We start from the raw sequence: 22,813 nt of genomic DNA, 5'->3' as shown, positions 1-22,813 counted from the left end.
GGAGGAGGGGCCGCCGCGCTCTTTCGCTGGACCTGCTCGTGGGGACAGCCCGGGAATTGAAGGGACCTAAGAGGGACAGGCCTCCCCCCAGCCTCCGCTCCCACGCCCGGCCCCCGGCCCTCGCGCGCGCCGCGGGCGGAGCCGCCAGGCCCCTTCCCTCGCCCCCGCGCCCCCGCCCGCTGCCGAGGCTCCAGATGGCGGCTCCTCGCGCTCGGCTCGCGGCCCCCAGACGCCGCCCGGCAGCAGCCGGCGGTCGCTCCCTCCCTCCCAGCTGCTGCGGCGGAGCCTGCGACCCGCTCGGCGAGGAGGGCGGGCCCCTCGGCGGGCTGGGACCCGGGCGGAAGCCGGGCGCCGAGGGGCGCGCAGGAGCCGTGCCCGCGGGGCAGAAGCCGTGCCCGCGGGGCAGGAGTCCTGGAGGCCCCAGGTGAGGAGGCCGCGGGGAGCGCGCGGGGGGGGGGGGGGGCCTGCCTCGCGCTGGCGCCGCCGCCGCCGCACCCCCGCGCCGCTGGGTCTCCTCCGCTTTCCTGCCGGCAAGGCGGCCGCCGCGGGCCCAGCGGGCGCGGGCCCGGAGAGCCACGCAGTCGCCAGGAGGGGGCGCCCAGCACCCCGAAGCCGGGGCCCCGGGGCGTCCCGCCCCGCCCAGGGGAAGGCTGGTCCGGGCGGGAAAAGCGCCCCCTCCTGCCGGAGAGCGGTAATGCCCACCCGCGGCGACCAGCCCCTTCGCTTTTTCTCCGCTCTTCTCCCTAAACTCTGCTCCCTCGCTTCCCAAACGCCTCGCTTTTCTCTCGATTGCCAGGTTTCCTTCCTTCTCCTCGCCTGACCCCCGCACCCCAGAACTTCCCCCTCCTTCCCCTTTACCCGCGCGGTCAGGGTTTGTCCGCCCCTGGGGCGGTGGGAAGGGGTATGTATTTCGTGCCAGGGCTCCGGCTCCTCTCCACAGGTGCCTCCCTGGGAGCCCCCGACATCAACCCCGAGAACGGCGTTTCGAGGGGGTCGAGGCCTGAGCCTGGCAACTCGGTAACCTGGGGGGAGTGATGCGTTTAGGAGCAGCGCGTCCGCTCGACACGGAATTCCCTTTACTGGACGGATGGATAAAGTTCTGCGGCCTGGTGCTGAACCCCTTCTACCCCCAAGTCAGGACACTTCGAGAGCATTTTCCCTTACACAGACCCTGTAAGACCTAACGTCCGTCTCCCCGACAGTCCTCACTGCGGTCCTCCGTAGCAACCGTGCTGGGGTCGGGGTAGAGGGAGGAAGGCGCTAAAAGGCCGGGGAGCCGGGCCTCCCACACGCATCTGACGCCCCCTCTAATCCCCCACCCCGCCCGGCGCTCCGGGCGCGTGTCCGCAGACCCTCTGCCGGTCCCTGCGCGCGGCCGTCGGGCATTAGACCCCCGAGAGCAATGTTCCATAAGCTCCCAGTACAAATCCCCTCGGAAACATTAATCACAGCCACCAGTGAATGCAAAACGTGTGCCCGTGCCGTGTCTGCCTTTTAATCCCGAAGGCAATTCTGGAAAGCAGCCTCAGACCGGGCTCTATTAATCCCTTACACCAGCAAATGCAATCTCTGACCTACTAGATTTGTTTGCCTGCAATTTCAGGAGGAGTTGGCCTCGACAGAGAAATAGACAGAAGGAAAACTATGGGTGACTCGCGGCGCGGGGCACTAACGCAACAATGGGGTGCGTTTCCGTCAAAAGGCGCTCCTGCTGTGGCGGGGGCTCAGCCGCCCCGAGTCCTGACATCGCCTGACATCACGCGGGGGCGGCCTCGGCGTGCGGGCGGGGAGGGGGGGGGAAGGGAAGCTGGGTGGCGAGTGCCTAGTGGGCTCGGAGCCCAGAGGAAACCCAGTTCTTTTTCCTCCGAAGGCTTCGACCCCAGGTGACCTCCTTTGGGGCTGTCCCCTTGCGACGGCGCTCGGGCAGGCCGAGGGGTCAAGGTTCCATCCCCTGAGGCCTGTGCCTCGCACTTGAGATTTCACTCTCCACTATTCTATCGCTCAATCAATCATGCTTCTCTTCTCCCACTTTATTCAAAACCGGCTTCCAGTTCCCTCGTAATCGTCATTTGCACCATTGCCTTTTATCTTTGATTAATTAGGAAATCGAAAAAGATAATGGAGGGTCGGGCCGATAAATTAGTCTGAAGAACCGACGGGGGGACGTCTGGGCCGCACGGTGGGTGGGCCCTGTCCACGTGGGCTGGAGGGGCTGCCGCCGGGCTGGCGGGGCAGGAAGGGGTTAAGCAAAGGCGCGGCGCCGGCGAGGGGAGAGCTGCCCTAAGAACCCGGAGGGCTCGGGCAGAGACTTCTCGCCGAGCTAAGTGGGGCGGCGCCAGTGATTTTTAGCTTTTTCTGTTGGGGTCTAGAAAAAGAGCAAAGACCAGACTGGCACAGGGTTGAGGGCGGGGCTCCTGTTTCCTTCCCGGGGGCCTCCCTGCTGGCGGACGACTGGTTTAAAGCTCGGAGTTTCTAGGCTGGCGACTGTGTCGTCCGGGGATGGGAAGTTGGCTTTACTTTTGCAGCCTCTCCTTCCCTCTCTAGCCTCCTGGTCTGAAGGAGGGTGGGTGGGCGGGAGGGAAGGAGAGAGAAAGAGAGAGAGAGATTGAGAGGTTCTGTTCCTGTGGTCCAATCGGTAACTCCCAGGCCCAAGAGGCCGGCTCCGTCGGCGGAGCTGTCCCCTGGCCCAGCGCCCGGCGAGTTCCGGATTCTTTTTCTTCGCCCTCCCGCGAAATCGATCACGCCTCCCAGACGGCTGCAGGCGAGCACTTTGCCACTCTTCACAGCTTCGCCCCAGCCTCTTTAGCTTTCAATTGAAAACCAATTAAAGGTTTCTATAAATCTGTTAGTTCCCCTTTTATCTGGAGACCCCGATGCATGCGATATTGCCCTTTAGATGCCTCTTCCGTGTTTTGTTTTACAATTGCTGCATCAATATAATGCGGCCTTTCTTCTCCTGTCTCTATAGATACAGATACACAAGGAAAACCAAAGCTATTCAGTCTCCTCATTTGTCCGGCAGCCTAACAGTGCTGCCCTTTCTCTGCTGCTGCTTTCCCTGCTTCGGGAGCAGCAGTTATGGTAGAAGCAGATGGCGACTGATTGGGGGAGCTTTGTGGCTCTAATACTGAATACTTTATGGAAAAGGACTTTATCATGCTTCGTTGGGCAGAGGAACAAGGGGATGAGATTTATGGCCAGGAAAAATAAATCTTTTCCAAGTTGCAGCTCCTTCTCACCAGTTGTTGCATTTGTGTGTCCCGTCCCCCCCGTGGAGGGGGGGGTGGAACACTGAGAAATTGGTTTTATTTCATTTTCTTCTCTTCTCTGCTAACGCACTTTTTAGTTGGGGTCTGAGAGGAGAGCGGAGGAAGAGCCAGAAGTTTATTAAATACCTTAGACTGTCGAGCTGCCTCCGCGCTCTCTGCCCCAGGAATAAAGCAGAAGGGCAGGGTCTTGAAGGCTGCTTGGGGCCATGTCTTCCCGAGGTCCTGCTGGTTCCCGGTAGAACCTCATCTGCCATTATCCTATTATCCATAGAGAACAAAAAGGATGTTAGTTCTCCCATCTGAAAACCAGGGGCCGTGCTATTGAGGGAGTGAGGCCTGCTGAGGCCTAAGATAATGTCTGAAGGGCTCTGAGTTCTGAGGATGGTGGAGGGATATCTGGGAATGTAAACTCCTGGACTCTGAATTGTCAAGCTTTGGGGAACATGCAGATTCCAACCTGCCACGAAAGGCCTCATTTACCCCAAGGTAACTCACCCACTGTATCTTCCCCTCCCAGAGGCCAGGACATACTGTCACACCGAAATGTCCCCACCAGTGCCCACCTGCAGCCACATGCAGGGAGGGGGAAGCCAGTGCCAACCCTGGGGCTGCCATTCCATTTCAGTATCTGAAATGCCACTTTCTCCTCAGACGTTAGTTGAGCATCTTTTATGTCCTAAACCCCTTCTCCCCACCTTTCCTGTTCTTTGACCTTTTGCCCCTAGGAACTGAAGAGGAAAGGCCAAAAGGACAGGCATGCTGCTTCCGAAATATAACCTAGCTTACGCCACAAGCAGTGTCCCAATTCTGTGTGCACTGCTACCCTACCTAGCGACATGCACCTTTGCATTTTGTTCCTCTCTGGAGAGGATAAAAAGATTAGGAGAGCTAAGGTTTGGAAATTGTACCTACCCAGCATTTCAGAGTGGCAAACACTGTGGGTTCGTACTATGTGCTAGACGAAATGTTCCCAGGGGCTTATCTCATTGAATTCTTATGACTCTGTGAGTATTATTAGCACTAGTTCATTAGATCCCCTTCCTTCAGAGCAAAGAGAAGAACTGAGAAGCTAACGCAAGCAAGTAGGCCAGCTGGGTTCTGAACCCAGGCTTACTTTTAGAATATTCATAGTCATCCTATGAGACAAATCGCCTTTTTGCTGTGTCACAAAAGGAGAAAATTAACTAGCTAGACACACAGCTAGTAGACTGCAGACCTGGGGCTCACACTGACGTGTTTAGGATCCAAATTTCGACCTCGTAACCACTGGCTCCAGGACCCTTCGGAAGGAAGAGCCCACGCCGACCTCTGTCACCGGTCCCTCCTGGGCAGGAGGTTTGGCAGGACGTGGGACGGCGGCTGCGCCAAGGCAGGCAGCACGGGCCGGCGACGAGGCTCAGCCCCGCAGCGGGGAATGGAGACCCCTCGGCCGTGCGGCCCACGATGCCGCGCGCAGACCGCGTGCGGCCGCCGGGGGCGGGGCCTTCTCCGTGCCGGGTCCGCCCAGATCCGCGGGGGAGGGGCGCCGGGGCGGGGCGGGGGGGGGGAGAGTAGGTGGGGGGGGCGCCGGGGCGGGGGGGGGGGAGAGTAGGGGGGGGCGCCGGGGTGGGGGGCGGGGGGGGGGGGGGAGAGTAGGTGGGGGGCGCCGGGGCGGGGGGGAGAGTAGGTGGGGGGCGCCGGGGCGGGGGGGGGGAAGAGTAGGTGGGGGGCGCCGGGGGGGCGGGGGGGGGGGGAGAGTAGGTGGGGGGCGCCGGGGGGGGGAGAGAGTAGGTGGGGGGCGCGGGGGGGGGGGGGGAGAGAGTAGGTGGGGGGCGCCGGGGCGGGGGGGGGGGGAGAGGTAGGGGGGGCGCCGGGGCGGGGGGGGAGAGAGAGGAGTAGGGGGGGGGCGGGGGGGGGGGGGGGGGGGAGGGGGGGGGGCGCCGGGGGCGAGGGGGGGGGGAGGGAGAGTAGGTGGGGGGCGCCGGGGGGGGGGGGGAGGGATGAGAGGGTGGGGGGGAGCGGGGGGGAGAGTAGGTGGGGGGCGCGGAGGGGGAGTCCAGGCCTGCCCCCCCCCCCGCCCCCGGCCCCAGGGCTCCTCCACTCGCTCCTCCTCCCGTGGTGGCCGCCCAGGCTCCCGGGTGTCTCTGCCCGGCCAGGCTTCGGCTTTCTGGTCTGGGTACTTGAGTCCCTAGCGATGAGTTCCTGGGCTTCTGGTCCCGTCGGGTCGCACTGCCTGGATTTGCCCGCGTTTCTAATGCGGCGCCGCTGCCAGGTCTAAAGAAAATACTCTGGCCGGAGATGAGGGATACAAGTCGGGCAGAAAGCTGCTCGCTCCTCCGTTAGAGTCAGTGCCCGGCCCTTCCTTGGGCGTTGGCGGGGATTCCTGACACCTGGACACAATTCCCCCCCGCCTACTTACTTTATCCTCCAGAGCCTCCTTCCCGTCTTCCTAGAAACATCCAGAAATCCTCAGCCTCCGTTGCGCGGCTTCGAAAGCCGGTGCACAATACAATTAACTCTTCTGAAAAGCAAGTGAAGGAGCAGCCTCTTGTTACGAACACTAACGAGAGCCAGGTGTTTCCTGTGTGGCAGGCATTGTTTTCCGGGGCTGCTAAATATCAGCTCAGCCTTCGTGAAAAGAGTTGTCTATAAGACCGTCAGTTCACAGAGGAAGGCCTCAAGCACCAACAGGTGAAATCACCTGCCCAGCATCAGGGGTCAGGAACTCTGGGCACAGGTGGATGGTACCCCTCATGGAGTCGTGGCCCGAACCTGAGGTCTGGATCCGTCTTGGGTCAGTTCTCTAGACTAGACGTCTGAGAAGAATGCTCCTTAAGGAAGGCACTGCGACCTCTCTGGGATGTCCAAGGCTGAAATGAAACTAACCCCGGCTCTTGGAATAATCACTTACCATCTGCTCAGCAACTGGCTTTCCAGACCTGCGCCTGCCCTTGTTCCCTCGCTGAGGCCTCACCTCAGCCCCTGGGAGGCAACTCTTGCCAGACTTACTTTGCCTAAGGAGGAAAACGAAGGCTGGGAGAGGTCCCTGGCAGCCCAGCTAGTGAGAGATGCGAACACAGACCCCGGTCCTGGGAAAGGTTGGGGGAGGGGCGGGTGGGGCGGGAGAGGACTGCGCAGGCTCGGGGGCTGAGGCTGGGGTAAAAGGAGCTGCGGCTCCTCAAAGCCTGCTCCAGAAGCCTTTCCACACAGAAGGCAGTCGCTTAGCAGGAGGCAAGGGGTGGGTCTAATTCCGGGGGGGCGGTGGGAGGCTGGAGAACAGGGAAGAAGTGGACGGAAGCAGGGAGCCCTCCTCCCTGCTTAGTCCCACGCGTGTCCGTCCCGCACGAGCGTGGCATCTAACTTCCCCTCCACATGGTTTGCTAGTGCAGCTTCTTAAAGAGTGACCTTCCGCTGAAGCGTGTCCGCTTCTGTCCAGGTCCCTTCCAGTGTCACTCTTCGGTGACTCAGCCCTGGTGGGAACGCATGCCCTTGGCGATCCTCTCAGCGTAGTGCCCTTCCTCCGTCTCTGGCAGGAGATCTCATTCGCCCACATCTACGTCCCTCTCTGCCGCTTGGCCTTCTCTGCACTCTTAGCTCTGTCGCCCTTTACTGCCACGTGGACACGGGAGAATCTAGACCACGGGAACTGTCTGCAGCAAGCAGGCATTTCCCTGCCCGGCCTTGAGGCCCAAAGGTTGGGCCCAAACTCAGCTGTGAGTAGCTTTGGGGACACGGAAGATAGGGGGCCCAACGCATCCTCAGAGCATTGGCTTCCCCCAGGATATTCCCACAGGTTCAGAGAATTCCCCCCTTTCTGGAAAGTTAAGTTCCTGGGGCCTCAGGTGAACTGACTCTAAAGTGTAGATAATGCCATGAGGCCTCTGATCACATGCACAGGGTACTTGATACTAACATCATCCGAATAAAAAGTTCTTTAGAACTCTATTGTCCCGCTTCTCCAAGACCAATTGCTGTCCTGTATGACTTCACACAAACTGTTTTCTTGAAACCACCTCACAGGAAAATACACGGCAAGGAGAAGTGACTAGTTTGTAGACATGTACCCAAGAAAAATCTCACACACGCACACACACACACACACGATCGTGTCTGATCTGGTATAAAATTGTTCAAACCTAAACTGGATACTAGGCCTTTAGGAAACTCAACATCTAGGAATTCGTGAGTGATTCACTTGACAGTCTGGATATTATTTATTTTTAAAATATGAGTTTTTTCTTTCAAACTTTGGGGAACATTATCAAATTTATCTTGTTTAGCTTTATATTACATCACTAGAAGACTATCAAATCAATCTAGGAATTGGCTTTTCAGTAAGTAAATTCAAGAGAACAAAGATTCAATCCCCCTGCCTATTAATTTTGCCACTTTGTAATGTACATATAATATTGTTTACAGTAGTTATGCTGTTCCTGTTGTGTTTGACAAGTTGATCTTTGAATTCCTTAAGAAACCACTTCTCCAAGTAGAAGAATTGAAGAGAGTCCTACTTTTTTAGTGCTTATGAAAATCTGTTAAAGGCTAAAGGCCTTCCATCTAATATTTGGGAAGACATTCCCCCACTGATGCTAGTTTAATACCCCTGGATTAAATTATGAAATACCCTCAATTCATTTGAATTGAAATCATGAAAGATGATTTTCACTCAAGCAATTCAATTTGCAATATGATCGAGTGAACAGTTCGGATATGAGAACATAGTTTGTGAAAAAATTAAACTATTTCCAAGGCTCTAACAAAGCAAAGTGAATCATCACTGTTGTGGTCACTGATTGATGTATACTCCCCAAATCCTTTCTTTCCTTCCTTTTTTTTTTTTCCTGCCTTTTCCTTAGAGAAAATCAGATGTCTCTCTTCTCATTTTTCAAGCAAGTATGCCATGGACAGATTCTAAGCTAGGAAGTCCTGGGCACATGTGCCTTCTGCCTGGACCTCATCCCCAGGAGAGGAATGCTTTATGCCACCCATCCTCCAGCAGCTCAGTTTACAATCTAAGTCCACACTTCATACGGCCAGAAAGTCGAGTCTGCCTGGTGTGAACCCACTGTGTTTCAATAAGTGCCTCTCTTTTAACTCAAGAAATACACACCGCATAAAAGAGGAAAGTAGGGGGAACTCAGGTACTAAGTTTTGGCGTAATGTCCCTTCTCCAAGCTGTGTAGGGAAATTTGATATAGAGCCTCTCAATGACATTCCTGGAGTCAGTTTGACGTTCCTTCTCAAACTCTGGTGCCCCCCACCCCGTTTGAGACCCCGGTGCACCTTTCCAGCCGGGCCCAAAGGGTGAGGAGACTGCAGCCCTCCCTGCCTGCATGTCCTTCCCCCTCCCCTCCTCCTCCTACTAGGGTACTTTCGACGGCTGTGTGCATGATTCTGGGGAGGACTTTGCAAGCTGCAGATCTGACAGAAAATGCCCTGCCAGATCTCTAGATACTCATCTGGGTGGGGGGTATAAAATCGGGGAGAACTCAGGGGGTTAGGATGCTGGACCTTGAGACCTGGCTCACAGACTACCTGCCCACGGGTGGGCAGGAGGCACTGAATTCAGGTCTGCAGAAGGTGCCTTCAGCATCACCACAGTTGGCTTGCCCTGCTCGATGATGCCCATGACCCATGGAGTTGGTTCACCAAAGCTTTCGGTCCAGGAGGGAAAATGAAGGACACAAAGCGCTCCACGACTCTCCAGCTTGAAGCCAGACTCCAACAGAAAAGCAAGGGGAACTTAACACCCCTCAGAGAGAAGGGTTTAAGCTTGAGAAACATAGGTTATAACTATAATGAAGATAGTTGTAGCAGATGTAAAAACAGCTCCCATTTATTGAGAAGGAGAAAAGCCGGAGAGAGAAATGGGAGTGAGGAGTAAAGATCCCACAGCCGAGAGCCTGGAGTCCTCCTCACAGCCCACAAAACCATCCATCCTCTGAGTCGTTAACTGGCCCAGAATGCGCGTGGGAAACCTGTATTCACTCGTCACCTACTGAACCAACTATAATTCTTGGTGAGAAACAGACCCATACTGAGATTGCCGTGTATCCTTATAAAAAAAACCACGCAACAGGGTGCCTGCTCCCCATCCCGGTAAACCTTTATCCAGCTCAGCAAGTCTGCCTCTTCTAGCCTCTAGGTTATCACTTAGAAAGTTCCTTAGTCTCCTTGGGGAAGCTCGGCAATGCAGTATCCCTCCCTGGGAAGCTCCATGGTCTGCCTCCCCGAGACCACCCTGTGAGAAATGAATACATTTAGGAAAAAAGTCTCCACCACCTGTCTGCTGCTTCGACATCCTCTTGTCTTCCAGCGAGAATTTATACACACACGAAGCCCTTGGGGGTGTATCCATCGGCGATGCGATTAGCAGGGGATGTGCCAGGACCTAGAATAGGCGGGAGAGAGGAGAGTATACTGTGTTTTCACTCTTACGCAGTCGTAAGCCCTCTGCGTGAGCTATTATGAGAGACTTTGCCGCCTTCTAGCACAGAAGTTGAGCTATTTGGGGCCCCATTTCTCTCCTCAGGGAAGAGGGACGTGCTCAAATACTCTCAAGAGTCAGATTTCTCAGCCTTTCTCCACCCTCTCACTTAGGTCATAAAAGGCACCACCTTGGGAATCATTCACCGACCTCTTTCCGGTCTTCTCTTCCAAAACAAGACTGCAAGAAGCCTTGTTAAAGTGGAACTTCCTCACTCTTCCCCGCCATCCCTCTCATCATTTAATTGGAAATGAAATCCTGGGGAAGAGGGCTCCGAATCCAGGTATAAACCCATTGCTCCACGTCAGTGAGATGAAACTGTTGACTGAGATGCATTTCGGTTGTACTCTGTGAGGCTGAATAAGGACTTCGGCCTCTCGTTTAGCATCCAGCGAGTTGCAGTGAGTAATAATGCAGAATGATTTCAAAGTAGTTTATGCCCCATTTTAGCCCACACATTTCTGGAGAAATAAAGAATCTGTAGATTTTCTTTACTTCCTGTTAAGAATTTTCATTCAGACCCTTTATATTACCTAGCAAAATATGTGCCACTTTAAAATGCAGAGAGAACCTCAAAGTAGGAACTTCAACCTTCTTCTTACCTATATTTGGCTTTGTTGTTGTTGTGTGAATCATCTAATTCCTTAGACAAAGATTTGGTTGGACTCGTAAAATGTAGAAAATTCTTTTATTTGGGGATTTTTCATCTAAAATCAATAGGGAACATCTAAGTAGGAGGCAGATAAATGAAACTGAGAGGAAATATCATCTGATGGCTGGATCCTCACTATACCTCTCCCTTCTTTGACATATAGAATCTTATTTTCTAGCTTGAGATTCGGAAGATCAAGCGTATTCATTCCAGTTTAAGCACCGGAAACATTGGGTGTTTGATACAAATTGGAGTCTAGGTTTCAGTCCCTGGAAGGAGGTACAGACTACGTGCTCTTTACATTTAAGGAAGGAAAGGCCAGGGGGAAGGAAATGCTTGCCATTTAGAGCTTAAGGTTTTCCAGAATGCCCACATTCTGGGGTAGATGCTTTACAATATGTAAGAGGGTTTTTTAGAGTGGCTTGCATAGACTAATAACTTTTCCTGGGAAAGGCAAACTTCCTATACTCTAAAAAAAAAAAAAAAAATCCAGCAAAAGAAGGCCCCAAGGACTGTTCTGTTCTATAGTTTAAAGAAATGAGGTTGAAAGCCACTGCTCTCCCCCTCCCCCACACCTTTGCTGTTGTTTCTAAGGAACCACAACTCTCCGGTGGCTCCTTTATCTTAATTGGCTGTTGTTTACACCTGTTTGTCTTCTGCCCTTTTTCCTTTCCTTCCTAAGTGAATTCTTCAACACTACAAGTTATTTTTTCAGGTGTTCGAGGCAATACTTTGGACATTCCTCATCCCATCACCTTTGCTTTAAATAAGTGACGGGGAATGTGTTGGGGGATTGATGGAGTACACAGTTATAAGCCAACTGGTGGCTAAATACCTTTGCAGGTTCTTATAGCGAGACATGTGAGAGACCTCAGCATTAAGCCGTGGTCATCACATGAGTTCCCCTTAGCCAAGCTATTTTAAAGTGTGTGCATGCACATGCAACAGAGAAATGATATATTAAGATGAAAGACCACTGCAGTTTGAGAAAGTTCCTTCGAAAAGCTAACCTGGAAATTAAGGGATAATTCTCCCCTTACTCCCTAGTATATGGGAATTTTGCAACCCTCTCTCCCAGTCCCAGCTTAATCCTTAGGCAGCAGCTCTGTCTGGTAAGGACTTGGAACTTACCAGGGGAGGAGGGGGGCTGACCAGGGCCAGATGAAAAGAGAAGGGACAAGGGGGAGAGACAGAGAGACAAAGGAGAAGAGAACTCAGTGGGAAATTCCTCACATTTCTTAAAAAATTTCTCCGGTGCAAAATCCTTTCCTTTCCAGACCTCCATGTACCGGAGGCGCCAGAGGGAAAGGGAGCTCTGTGCCTGATGGCCTCACTGAGTGCCGAGGGAGGTCTCAGGGCCAGGAGAGGATCAAAGTAACACTGCAGGCACCTTTTCCTTTTAAGCTGCTCTTTGCCAACCCCCAATCCACTCACCTTATTTCAACACTGGATAAAAACAAGGCTGACTCCGCCTTAAGCCGTGGTTCTGCTTTGTCCACTTTAGCCACAGCTAAAAGTCCGATTATTCTAAAGCTCAGAGAGTGCCCTCCTCAGTGTCCTGGTGTGTGTGGGGGCGGGGGAGGCGAAGGAGTAGGACCGTCTATGCCACTCAAAGAAAGGTCTTTCTTCCCTTAGGAGCTTGGAGTTGAAAGTTGAGAAAATGTGTTGCAAGCCCTGTGGAAGGAGTCAACTTTCAGGCTCTTAAAGACCTCAAGTCATTAGCATCAGCTGCTGCACCAAAGGGCAAGCCAGCGCCTCTAAGTGGCTTTAGCGCGCAAACGAGGCTCCAGAGACGGCCTCGGCCACTCCATCCGCTCTTCCACCACCTGCTGGACGTGAGAAGCTCTCCGGAGCCCATCTGGGCAGAAGGTAATAATTTTTACGTTAACTCACCCTACCCACTCCGGGGGTCCTAGAATACCCGCCTCCCCGGCAAGGGACCCCCTTGGGGACCGTGCGGAACGCGCCTGGCAAAGGGCGGAGGAGCAGGAAGAGCTTGAGTCCGGTCGCCCGACTTCTTCCCACCCATCTCCTCCTCATCCCTTCTCCTGCCCCAGCACTTGTGTCCTGGGACCAGGAAACTCCTGGAAATCCCCTTCCGAGGTCCGGCGGCGCCCCCACCCCGCCTCCGCGGTCGAGGAAAGACTGAGCCAAGTTCTCGCCAAAGCGCATCCTTTCTGAATCTGTTCCTAAGGGCTTCCTTTCCTGGTGCGAGCGCTCCTAGAGAGCGCCGGCGCCGGTTTCTCCCCCGCAGGGACCCAGCGGCGCGAAGGAGCCGCGGCTCGAGGGCCAGAGAATCGCTCGAGGCTAATCCGCGGCCCCCCTTCCCCTTCTCAGAGCTCGGACTCGGGAAACGCGCGGGGTCCGTGCGCACGCAGAGCGGCCCGCTCCCCGCCGGAGGCTGGGTCTCCGAGTGAGAAACGGAGAAACGGCGACAGGCCCTCTCCGGGGCCTCGGGGCTTCCCTTTCCGACCCTGACACTGATCTCCCGCCCCCACGAGCGGTCCCAGGGGGCCGGGCCTTTCGGAGGCGGCGGCCGGGCGCGCGCGGACCGGCCTTGCCGCGCGGGGACGGCTGTCGCGGGCTGCGGGGCGGCGGGCGGGCCGGAGAGACGGCGCGCAGGCAGGCGGAGCCGGAGGGAGCGCCCAGCCCAGCAAAGAGTTAAAGGGAGGGGACGTGGGCTGTCACGCGTCATTGGGCAGATTATGTGCAGCAAACAAAAAGTGTGTGTCTGCGTGCCAGTCAGTCACTGCATCGGGTCCATCTGTACAACTCTCTCCCCCCGTCTCCCTCGCCGTCTCTCCGTCTGCCTCTCCCTCGCCCCTGCGCGCTCGCTCCGCGTCTCTCCATCTCTCTCTCCTTAGGCAGAGCCTACGCGACCGCGAGCCCGACACCTCCGGACATGGACGTACACGGACGGATACAATAGGCTCGAGAAACCCTCGATCGCAGTTCCCGGCTCCAGGTGGCTTTATTTGGGCGACTGGATCCTGACCTGGTTCCGGGTACGTCTCTTCGCATCCGCGGGGGAGGGGTGGGAGGAAGGGAGGCTTGGTGGGGAGCGTGGAAAATTTTGGCCGCGGGCTCCTTGTCCAGGAGAGGGGGAGAGCGACCGGTTGAGGGGCCCTCTGCTGCCCAGAAGCTTCCACAAAGAGAGGGGCGGCTGCCGCGCACTTTGCGGGGAAGCGAGCGACGCGGAGCGCGCGGCCGCAGACAATGCCTGGCGCCCGCGGGGGAGGGCGAGCCCGGCTCGGAGGACGCCCGGCGGCCGGGAACCCGGGCCTGGAGGAGGATGCGGAGCCGGGCAGGGATGGCTGGCACAGGCGGCGGCGCGCGGGCGGCGGAGCCCTGCCAGGCTGTCGTCGCCCAGCGGGTTTGGGGACCAGCCCGAGGCTCGTGGCGGCCGCCGCGGCGACGCGAACCCCTGGCAGCGCGGCGTAGCGAGGGTCTTTGCACCGTATTGTCCGGGAGACTGCATTTTAATGCCTGCGTCCCTGCTGCCGCCCCAAGGGAAGGGGCGACCTCTCGGCACAATGAAACGCTTGTGTGAAAGAGACTTTTAAAAGGAAGACAAAAATTGGGGCATAAAACGCTGGATTGAGGAAATTGAAAAGCAGAGAATAGGATTCCGTTGAGAAGGAGATTCGGAGGGATTTTTTAAAAATGCATTTAAATTTGCAGTTGGAGATCAGAAAGGCTGCCTTGTTTGGGGTAAAATGCCCAGGGATAGATGCTGTAGCCTAACGAAGTAAGTTTCTACTTTGTGGCTATTTCCTCTGATTCCTGTCTGCCAAATGCAGCCTGTTACTTGACATTTGGAGGGTGCAGTAAGAGTGAATGGAAGAAGAGGCTGACCAAAGTTTCAGGCTCTGTTAGCTGGAAAGAGGGGGGGGGAGCCCTACCTTGTAAGCATATTTGCAAGATTAATTGGGTAATAGACAGTAAGATTAAAATGGACATTGCTAATATTATTCCATAAAGAACAGCCTTTTGGGAAAAGAATTACATCTCTTCTTTTCTGCCACTTATACAAAATATACTTTAAAAATTGCCCATGGTGACGTCGTTAGGGAAAAATCAACTTGGGGGAATCTTTTCATTAGAGTGAACAATGAAGGTAGTTCAAAGCCACTTTAAAATTTAAATATCTGTTTTGTTTGTTAGTGTTTTCAATGATAAGTCTTGTGGGGGGTGTCCAGAAGCAAAGAAAGGGAGAAGTCTCTTTATAACAACTTAATGGTAGGAGAGCCTCCATCGGGGGCATTACTTTCTAAATTGCTGCGGATTAAACAGCTGGAGAGCCCACCGAGGTCTCCCCAAGCAGGGCAGCCTCCTCTTGCCCAGACTAGGTCCTATCTGGGTGATGGAGATAATTTCCAGTCATTACACACGCGGTATTTCAGACAGGGGATGCATCAGGCCTGCCCTGTACCTGCTCACTTCCTGAGGCGCAGGCCACTCTACCCACCCACTTGTATGACAAGGTAACTGGGATTCACCCTCATCCATAAATAAGCATGTCGTGAAAAAAATAATTACCTCTGCTTGCTGCTTTTAATTAAAGCCTCGGAGGGACAGTGTTGGATTATGGTAATAAGCAGACACACGTCCCCTCTTGGAGGCTGCAGAGAAAGGTTAGCTGACGTGGAATCAGTGGCCCTGACACTCCACTTGAAATCCATTCGCCATGCTCCGCTGTCTCCGCCTGCTCGCTCATGCTGCTCCCCTCTTTGGAAGAAAAAAATAAAATCGGCTCCCAGGCGCCCAGTTCAATACATAAGAGGAGATGAGAGGAGCTGTCTCCCCAGGGCTAGAAGTTCCTTTCAGTTTGAAAAAGTCTATAAGCTCTTTGTTTGTTTTTTTAATAACCCCCCCATTGTTCTCCCCTTCCTTTACCCCCATCCTGCCCCATCCTCCCCCAAAAGGTAAAGCAAAAAGCCGGCTCCTCTCTCCTAGCCCTCTGTTTTCTTTCTAGTGACCAGTCCACTGTGAGATCCCCATCATAAATTTTTTTTAATTTTTAAAGGAAAAGAAAGTTCTCTTCATTAGCATCTTCAAAATATGCCAGATTTGATCTGCCATTGGCTTTATTTTTGAAATAAGAGCTATGCAAAAACCAGGCAAATTCAAGAAAAATCCGTTAAGTAGCTAAAACATTCTGCCTGGATTCACAGAGGCAGAAGGAGGAGTGTAACGAGCTTCGATTGTCCTGTGTGTCTGTCTCCAGTGATGGAGGACCCCGGCATCCAGCGAGGCATCTGGGATGGAGATGCCAAGGCTGTGCAGCAATGCCTGACAGATATTTTCACCAGCGTTTACACCACCTGCGACATCCCTGAGAATGCTATTTTTGGTCCTTGTGTCCTGAGCCATACTTCCCTATACGACAGCATAGCTTTCATAGCTCTCAAGTCCACGGACAAGAGAACAGTCCCTTATATCTTCCGGGTAAGTCTTGGCTGGTGCTGCGTAGGGTACGAGGGTAATATCCTGTTGCAAGTGGATGAAGAATCATTCTAATGACAGGTAAGAAAGGTTCTGAGTGTAGAAAACGCAGGGATGCATGTGCCATCTTATTTCACACACCAAAAATTAGAAAAGGGTAATTAAACTCAAATTATTGTCAACTGATCTTTAAAAATAAATGACAAAATTTGATGTTGGATGTCAGGTATGTCTAAATAAGTGCCTCAATTCTGGGATTTCCTGGAGATGAGCCCCACTTCGGTAACTCTCTGGGAGATTTCACTAGGGTTAAGGCTTTTTGCATCCTAAGTACTTTCCATAAGTACTTCTCTGGTAAGTTTTGGGTGCATTTGCTTTCCAACCGCAGAGACCTCTGGTTCCCCAGAATATTACTCTTTCTGATTGAGCTACCTAGTGCCCAGGGTATGTACTCCAATCAAAATGTTCACGGTTTGGCAATAAAACATCATTAAAGCGAAGTGTGAAAAGTCCTCTCACTTCCTATTCTTACTTTATGAAGAAAAATATGAATTGCTTAAGCCAAGATTAGGTAGATGAGTGAATGCCACAGAATAATTTCTAAAATCTAAACTTGCTTTTCCTTCTAAAACAAACAAAATTCCCATACTTTTTGTACCGTGGCATAATGTAGACATGCATTCCCAAGAGGTTAACCCTCATTTGAACGGTCAGAAGAAAGGTCCTCATTCGCTGTTCACCCAACACACGACAACAGCACTGATGTATGAAAGGGGTGCAGCTGGCGAGGGACATTCTCTTGCCTGCTGGTCACAGACAGGAGGCCGGATATCAACTCGGTCACGTTTTCAGAGGCAAGGTCTCAGTTCTTCGGCAGAGAATCACAGAGGAAAAGGCCCTGGTTCCTGGGGTTTTAGGCTCTCCCCAGAGCCTCCCTCCCTCACCCCCGTCCTGTGTTCTCTCTTCTCTCTAAACTGTAGGTAGACACCTCGGCGGCCAGCGGTTCCTCCGAAGGTCTCATGTGGCTGCGTCTGGTCCAATCAGCCAGAGACAAAGAAGAGCAGAACCTTGAGGCCTACATAAAAAACGGACAGCTCTTCTACCGCTCTCTCCGCAGGATTGCCAAAGACGAGGAGTTGCTAGTTTGGTACGGGAAAGAACTGACGGAGTTACTCCTGCTCTGCCCCTCTAGATCCCACAGCAAAATGAATGGTAGGTTGGCTCGCGACCTGCGAAGGGGCCCTTGGCTGGCGGGGAAGCGACGCCGGGAGCGGCGGGGCTCCCTCCGGCGCCTGGCGCGCCTCCCCTCCCCTGGGGTGCCTCGCGTGGAGCCTCTGAGCTAGAGTCTGGAGCTGGGACAGACGGGTGAGGCCGAACGGGGCACGCTTGGCTTACTGGCTGCACCCCTCCCGCCCCCGCGGGCGAGGCAGCTCGGGTCTCCCACGCCGTTCTCCTCGCGGGCCCTCGGGCCCTGAGAGGTGAAGGGGGCTTTGCGAAGGGGGCGATGGCAGAGCGGGCCGGCGACGACGCTGAGTAATCGTGTGATATGCGTGTGTGTGCGTGTGTCTGTGTGTGTGCGCGTGCTGTTTGCTCACCAAGCAGGGTCGTCCCCTTACACATGCCTGGAATGCAGCCAGCGTTTCCAGTTTGAGTTCCCCTATGTGGCGCATCTGCGCTTCCGCTGCCCCAAGAGACTTCACAGCGCAGATCTGAGCCCCCGAGAGGAGCAAGGCGGCGGCGTGGGCACCAAGGATCACGGGGGCGGCGGCGGCGGCGGCGGCGGCGGCAGCCCAGACCAGCAGCAGCCGCAGCAACAGGACGCGCCCCTGGGTCCCGGCCCCAAGTTCTGCAAAGCCGGCCCTGTCCCCCACTACCCGGCCCCGGCCCCCGAGGGCGGTAACCCGCCCGCCGCTGCTGGAGGCGGCGGCGCGAAGCCGTCCACGGACTTTCACAACCTGGCGCGGGAGCTGGAGAACTCCGGGGGAGCCCGCCGCTGCTCCCCGGCCCCCAGCCTCCGGAGCGGCAGCGGCCACCAGGAGGCGGAGCTGAGTCCCGACGGCGGCGCCGCGGGTCTGGGCAAAGGGAAGAGGAAATGCGCGGAGGAGGCGGCCGAGGCCGGCGGCGCGGGGCTGGCCGGGGGCCGCGGGCGCTTCGCCGAGCGGCCCCTGCCCGCCTCCAAGGAGGACTTGGTGTGCACGCCGCAGCAGTACCGCGCCGCCGGCAGCTACTTCGGCCTGGAGGACAGCGGCCGCCTCTTCGCGCCGCCCAGCCCCGAGACGGGCGAGGCGAAGCGCAGCGCCTTCGTGGAGGTGAAGAAGGCGGCCCGCGCGGCGGGGCTGCAGGAGGACGCGGCCGCCGACGGCGGGAGCTCGGCCGCCGAGGACCAGGACGCGGGCGGCGGCGGCTCGTCCACGCCCGTGGCCGCCTCGCCGGCCGGCGCCGAGCAGCTGCTGGCCCCGCGGCCCGGAGGCGCGCTGCCGGGGCGGCTGGAGGGCGGCAGCCCGGCGCGGGGCAGCGCCTTCACCTCGGTGCCGCAGCTGGGCGGCGCGGGCAGCCACGGCGCGGGGGGCGGCGCGGGCACCGGGGCCGCGGGCGGCGCGGGCGGCGGCCAGGGCGCCGCGTCGGACGAGCGCAAAAGCGCCTTCTCGCAGCCGGCGCGCTCCTTCCCGCAGCTGGCGCCGCTGGTGCTGGGCCAGAAGCTGGGCGCGCTCGAGCCGTGCCACCCCGGCGACGGCGTGGGCCCCACCAGACTGTACCCCGCCGCCTCCGACCCTCTGGCCGTGAAGCTCCAGGGAGCCGCGGACCTGAACGGAGCTTGCGGGGCCCTGCCGGGCGGCGGCGGCGGCGGCGGGGGCGGCGGGGGCGGCGGGCTGCCCAAGCAGAGCCCCTTCCTCTACGCCACCGCCTTCTGGCCCAAGAGCTCGGCGGCCGCGGCGGCCGCGGCAGCCGCGGCGGCGGCGGGGCCCCTGCAGTTGCAGCTGCCCTCGGCGCTGACGCTGCTGCCGCCGTCCTTCACGTCGCTGTGTCTGCCGGCGCAGAACTGGTGCGCCAAGTGCAATGCCTCTTTCCGCATGACCTCTGACCTGGTATACCACATGCGGTCGCATCACAAGAAGGAGTACGCGCTGGAGCCCTTGGTGAAGCGAAGGCGGGAGGAGAAACTCAAGTGCCCCATTTGCAACGAGTCCTTCCGGGAGCGCCACCACCTCTCCAGGCACATGACCTCGCATAATTGACCCTGGCGCAGAAGACCCCAGCTTTCCCCGCGCGCACACTCACAGGCGAGCCACCTGCAGGGACAAACACTCGAGGACATCCCCCACCTCTTTGTGACCTGAAACGTCATCGCATCCAGAGAGGCAGACACACACACACACACACTCACACAGTGCTCTCTCCCCGCCTTTACCTCCAGACGTTGACCCGAGCCCTACACACACACACACACACACACACACACACACAGGATGGTGGACTTTTTTGATCTGCTGGGTTGTTTGAGGGGTTTTCCTTTGAATGCACGCATTTTCACTTTCCCAAAAACAAAGGTACATTTTTTAAAATGTCATATATTGCAACATATTGATGCATTTGTCATACGTTTCTACTTAAATTATTAAGCACTTACGGTTTAGATGTAATAATTATATGTAAGGGCAAATTTTATTTTAGATATAAAGTCAAGGAGGAGAGGGAGATGCTTTCTGCATTTCTTGGTTACAGTTTGTGTTCTTACAAAAATAAGCAAAACACGTAAAAAGGGCGTCCCCATTGAATTTAAGTTTCCGAGGAAGTGCATGTATCATGAAATGATTATGGACTTCAGTGAAGAATGTCATCGTTATGTAAATACGTATTTCCTTTTAATACAAAATGTAATTTTGTGCCAGTGAAATGGAGTCTGAATAGTTATGTGTTTCTTTTATCCCTGGAAAGATTTATTAAGCTTTATAGATTATCTGGGTATGTTGGATGCTTTGACAATAAATGACTATTTTCTTCAAAGCAATTATTTGGAAAGTGTTTTGAAATTTTTTTTTAATGTGTGGCTACTGAGTCCCTGGAAAGTAGAGGTAGCAGAAAAGAGGGACAATCAATCCTGTCCCACTTGCGCTATTTACTCCACACCACTTTAGAGCCTAAAGGTGAGAAGGCATGGTTTGATTATTACTTGGAGAACCTTTATCTGGAACGTGTTGAGATTCTTGATCAAAGGACAGATCATTTAAACAAAGATGCCTGCCGTTGAAGCTAAGCTGACCCTGGGATGTCAGCATTCCTTTCAGCAGCAGGATACCAGCATTTCCACAAGTGGCCAGAGACTATTTCCAGGCCTGGGCCAGGGAGAGCAGCTAAAAAGCCCACTTGAGGTTCTACTAGTGATGTGGACATGAAAGGGTGTCCTGTGCTCTAGAACCCTTCCGCTTTCATCATCATCCATTAAGAAACCATATGCAGCGCTTCCCTAGGAACCAAGGTGAAATGCCCATGATGGACTGTCTATTGCAGGGCCCCGCTTTCCTTCTAAAGGCTTGAACAGCTGCACAGCTCTGGAAAAACCAGCCCTGGAGCATTACAATGCAGGAGACCGGATGACTTTCCTCCTCTCCCCATCCTTCCTCTTATAAAAAGCCCCTATGTACTCTTCGCATGCTGACAATGGTTCTTAAACAGGGTGCACGCATGCAGGGGTATGTGATATGTCCAGCAGCCGAGAAAAGCAAGAGCAAATGAACATCGATCCTTTAGGTCTTAAGGCAGTGACCACTTCGGAGTCCCTCTATAGATGCTCTAGTAACCGATACTACACTGGCTTATCTATCTATCACAGGAGGTATTCTCCCCCGGTTTTTCGTCCTTCACGTATGCCAACCCTCCCTTGTGTCAGAAGGAGAATATTCGTGAAAATGTCTGAGATGGGAAACGGGCAGAAGTTCTCATTACAGGCCTTAACCGGTCTTCCCTAAAACGATTCTAAAGCTGTCATTATCCTAAGGGGCAGAGACCAGGGGTAGGGCGATGAGAGATCCACAGCGAGACGGAGGTGGGTGAAAAGCAGGCTGGCTTTCTTAGGATTATCCGAACACTCTTTGCGCCACCTTTCTTTGAGGCCTGCTCTCAGTTTTCCTAGGCAACAGTTGGGTGATTGGAAACAGTGGCCCTCCGCGGCAGGTGATGAGAAGAGCGGTCCCAGACCCCATTCTAACTCTGCTCTGCGCGTCCCCTGTGACCTTGCATCATTATTGGCATCATTAATTCAGCCGCTTCTTGGTTTTCTTATCTGTACGAGGAGTGAGACAGGTTCTGCTCTCTTTGCAGCACTTCTAGTACCTCGGAATTGCTTCTTCTAATGGGCTAATCAGGCTCCAATTAAGTTTGAAGGGGGCTTTCTAGAGAAAAGACCAAGGTTGGTTGTGGAGTAAATTTGATGGCAAAAATTGAGAAAGATATCTGAGGACAAATGGAAGGTGGGCCTCAAGGCTGGCTGAATTGTCCATACCTAGAACACTAGTGGATCTCTGGAGCAAACGTTTTAAAAAACCAGTCAAACAACCAACCAACTCGGTTGCCTGGGGCCTAACTTAAAAGCGAAAACCAAATAACAAAAAGGCTTGAATGCTATTTGGTTTCTGTCCCATCCTTCCACTTCTTTGCTATGGTGGCTTTATTACCTGTTGGAGTGTCAAAGGTAAACTTAGATTTAAAGAAAAAGTAAGCCAAAACTGCAGTTTGCAAAGGACTTCCTCATATAGCCTATAATCCTTTTTTTTTTTTTTTTTTGATGGACATGTGGAGACACTTCCCGAGCTTCCCCTGTGTTTCCTTTCTGCAGAGCCACAATCTTCATCACCAGGGAAGAAAGTCGAGCCTTGACAGAGCTATCGCTCAGGCGGTCCAGGTACATGGGTTCGTGGCAGACACTTTAGGGCTGGGCAGCTTTTCTGACACATCTGCCCACAAGATCTTTTGGGCAGGATGCACTGGAGGAAGGGTGCCCAAAGCCAGTTTTGCCTTCAGCCAAGGCAAACTGAGAAACCTTTTGTTGTAACGTTGCATTTTCAAGCTTTCAGAGGTACCTTAACTTTCTCAGATGAGAGTTTCTAAGATTCCCCAGCCCCATCCCTCTGCTGAGCAGCTGAGGTTGAGGGCTGAGGCCATAGACAGAAATGTCTGCACACAGCTGCGGAAGAAACAGGTCACAGGGTCACGCAGGCTTGGAGCTGGCTGGTGCCCTGCAGTCCAGGCGAGTGGCCTGCGGAGACCGCGGATCCTAAAGCCTGGGGAAAAGGAAAGCTCGGCGGCTCCTGCACCGCCTTTTGCTGCGTCCCAGTCAAGGGCAGACGGCTTGGGATTGACCTGGCGCCTAGCGTCTGCGATCTCCAAGCCCCCTCGCTCCGCGCGGATTGCGAAGCCCTCTCCTCTTCGGGGGTTTGTGGAGGGGCGGGGCGGGGGGGGAGGTTCGGCCGCCTTTCCCAGGATCCGCCGACCGCTTAAGCTCCCAGGCGCGCGGGAGCCAGAGGGCGGAGGAAACCACGCACGCGCATCCCTGCACCAGTTCGCAGGCGCTGGTGAGCTGAGAGCGACCCCGGATTCCCCAGGGAAAGTTCCCCAGGTTCCGGACCCGCTTCTGGGCTCTGCGGCCCCCTGAGGCCCGGATGCCGCTTTGGCCGCCGCAGTCCTGCGCCCGGCGGGTGGGCGCGCACCCCGGCCTCTGGACCGCTCGGCGCCGCCCGCTTCCCGTCCTCTGGGAAGTTGGTCGTGCCCGCAGCGGGTCTTTTCAGGCGCCGCCCGGTGAGCGGGAACGGTGGACACCCCGACCTGCCATGCCCTGAACGCGGCCAGGAAGCGCACCCTCGACCCCGACTCCCAGGGTCCGAGCCCCACGGCGGCTCGCCTCGTGGGTCCGGAGCATCTCCTCACGTTCCCCACCCACCATCGGCCCGGACTCCGCTCCGCCCGCCCCGCCGGGGCTGCGCAGCC

The 22,813-nt window shown here is 55.2% G+C and overlaps 1 protein-coding gene across 2 annotated transcripts; it reads left to right on the top strand.

The window, feature by feature from the left end:
• The first annotated feature begins 209 nt into the window (after positions 1–209).
• Positions 210–19,837, top strand: PRDM8 (PR/SET domain 8). Of its 2 annotated transcripts, XM_047751667.1 has the most exons (8): positions 210–424; positions 941–1,173; positions 9,849–10,018; positions 12,023–12,256; positions 13,252–13,392; positions 15,615–15,835; positions 16,813–17,044; positions 17,435–19,837. In XM_047751667.1, the coding sequence occupies exons 6-8, from the start codon at positions 15,617–15,619 to the stop codon at positions 19,066–19,068; spliced, it is 2,085 nt and encodes a 694-aa protein (XP_047607623.1). In that variant the 5' UTR covers positions 210–424; positions 941–1,173; positions 9,849–10,018; positions 12,023–12,256; positions 13,252–13,392; positions 15,615–15,616; the 3' UTR covers positions 19,069–19,837. The 2 variants fall into 2 exon arrangements, with proteins under 2 accessions (XP_047607623.1, XP_047607622.1); XM_047751666.1 differs by lacking the exon at positions 941–1,173.
• Positions 19,838–22,813: the final 2,976 nt, after the last annotated feature.

This window comes from Phacochoerus africanus, chromosome 10, assembly GCF_016906955.1.
Source record: "Phacochoerus africanus isolate WHEZ1 chromosome 10, ROS_Pafr_v1, whole genome shotgun sequence".
Classification (NCBI taxonomy): domain Eukaryota; kingdom Metazoa; phylum Chordata; class Mammalia; order Artiodactyla; family Suidae; genus Phacochoerus; species Phacochoerus africanus.
Note: the sequence above shows the minus strand (reverse complement) of the source record. Positions and strands in the feature narration are given on the sequence as shown.

What these genes read in the sequence shown, in the direction of transcription:
- PRDM8 (XM_047751666.1), top strand. Translation starts at nt 15,617, where the DNA reads ATGGAGGACCCCGGCATCCAGCGAGGCATCTGGGATGGAGATGCCAAG. An exon ending in CAGTCCCTTATATCTTCCGG is followed by an intron (nt 15,836 to 16,812) that starts GTAAGTCTTGGC and finishes TCTAAACTGTAG; the next exon opens with GTAGACACCTCGGCGGCCAG. An exon ending in ATCCCACAGCAAAATGAATG is followed by an intron (nt 17,045 to 17,434) that starts GTAGGTTGGCTC and finishes CTCACCAAGCAG; the next exon opens with GGTCGTCCCCTTACACATGC.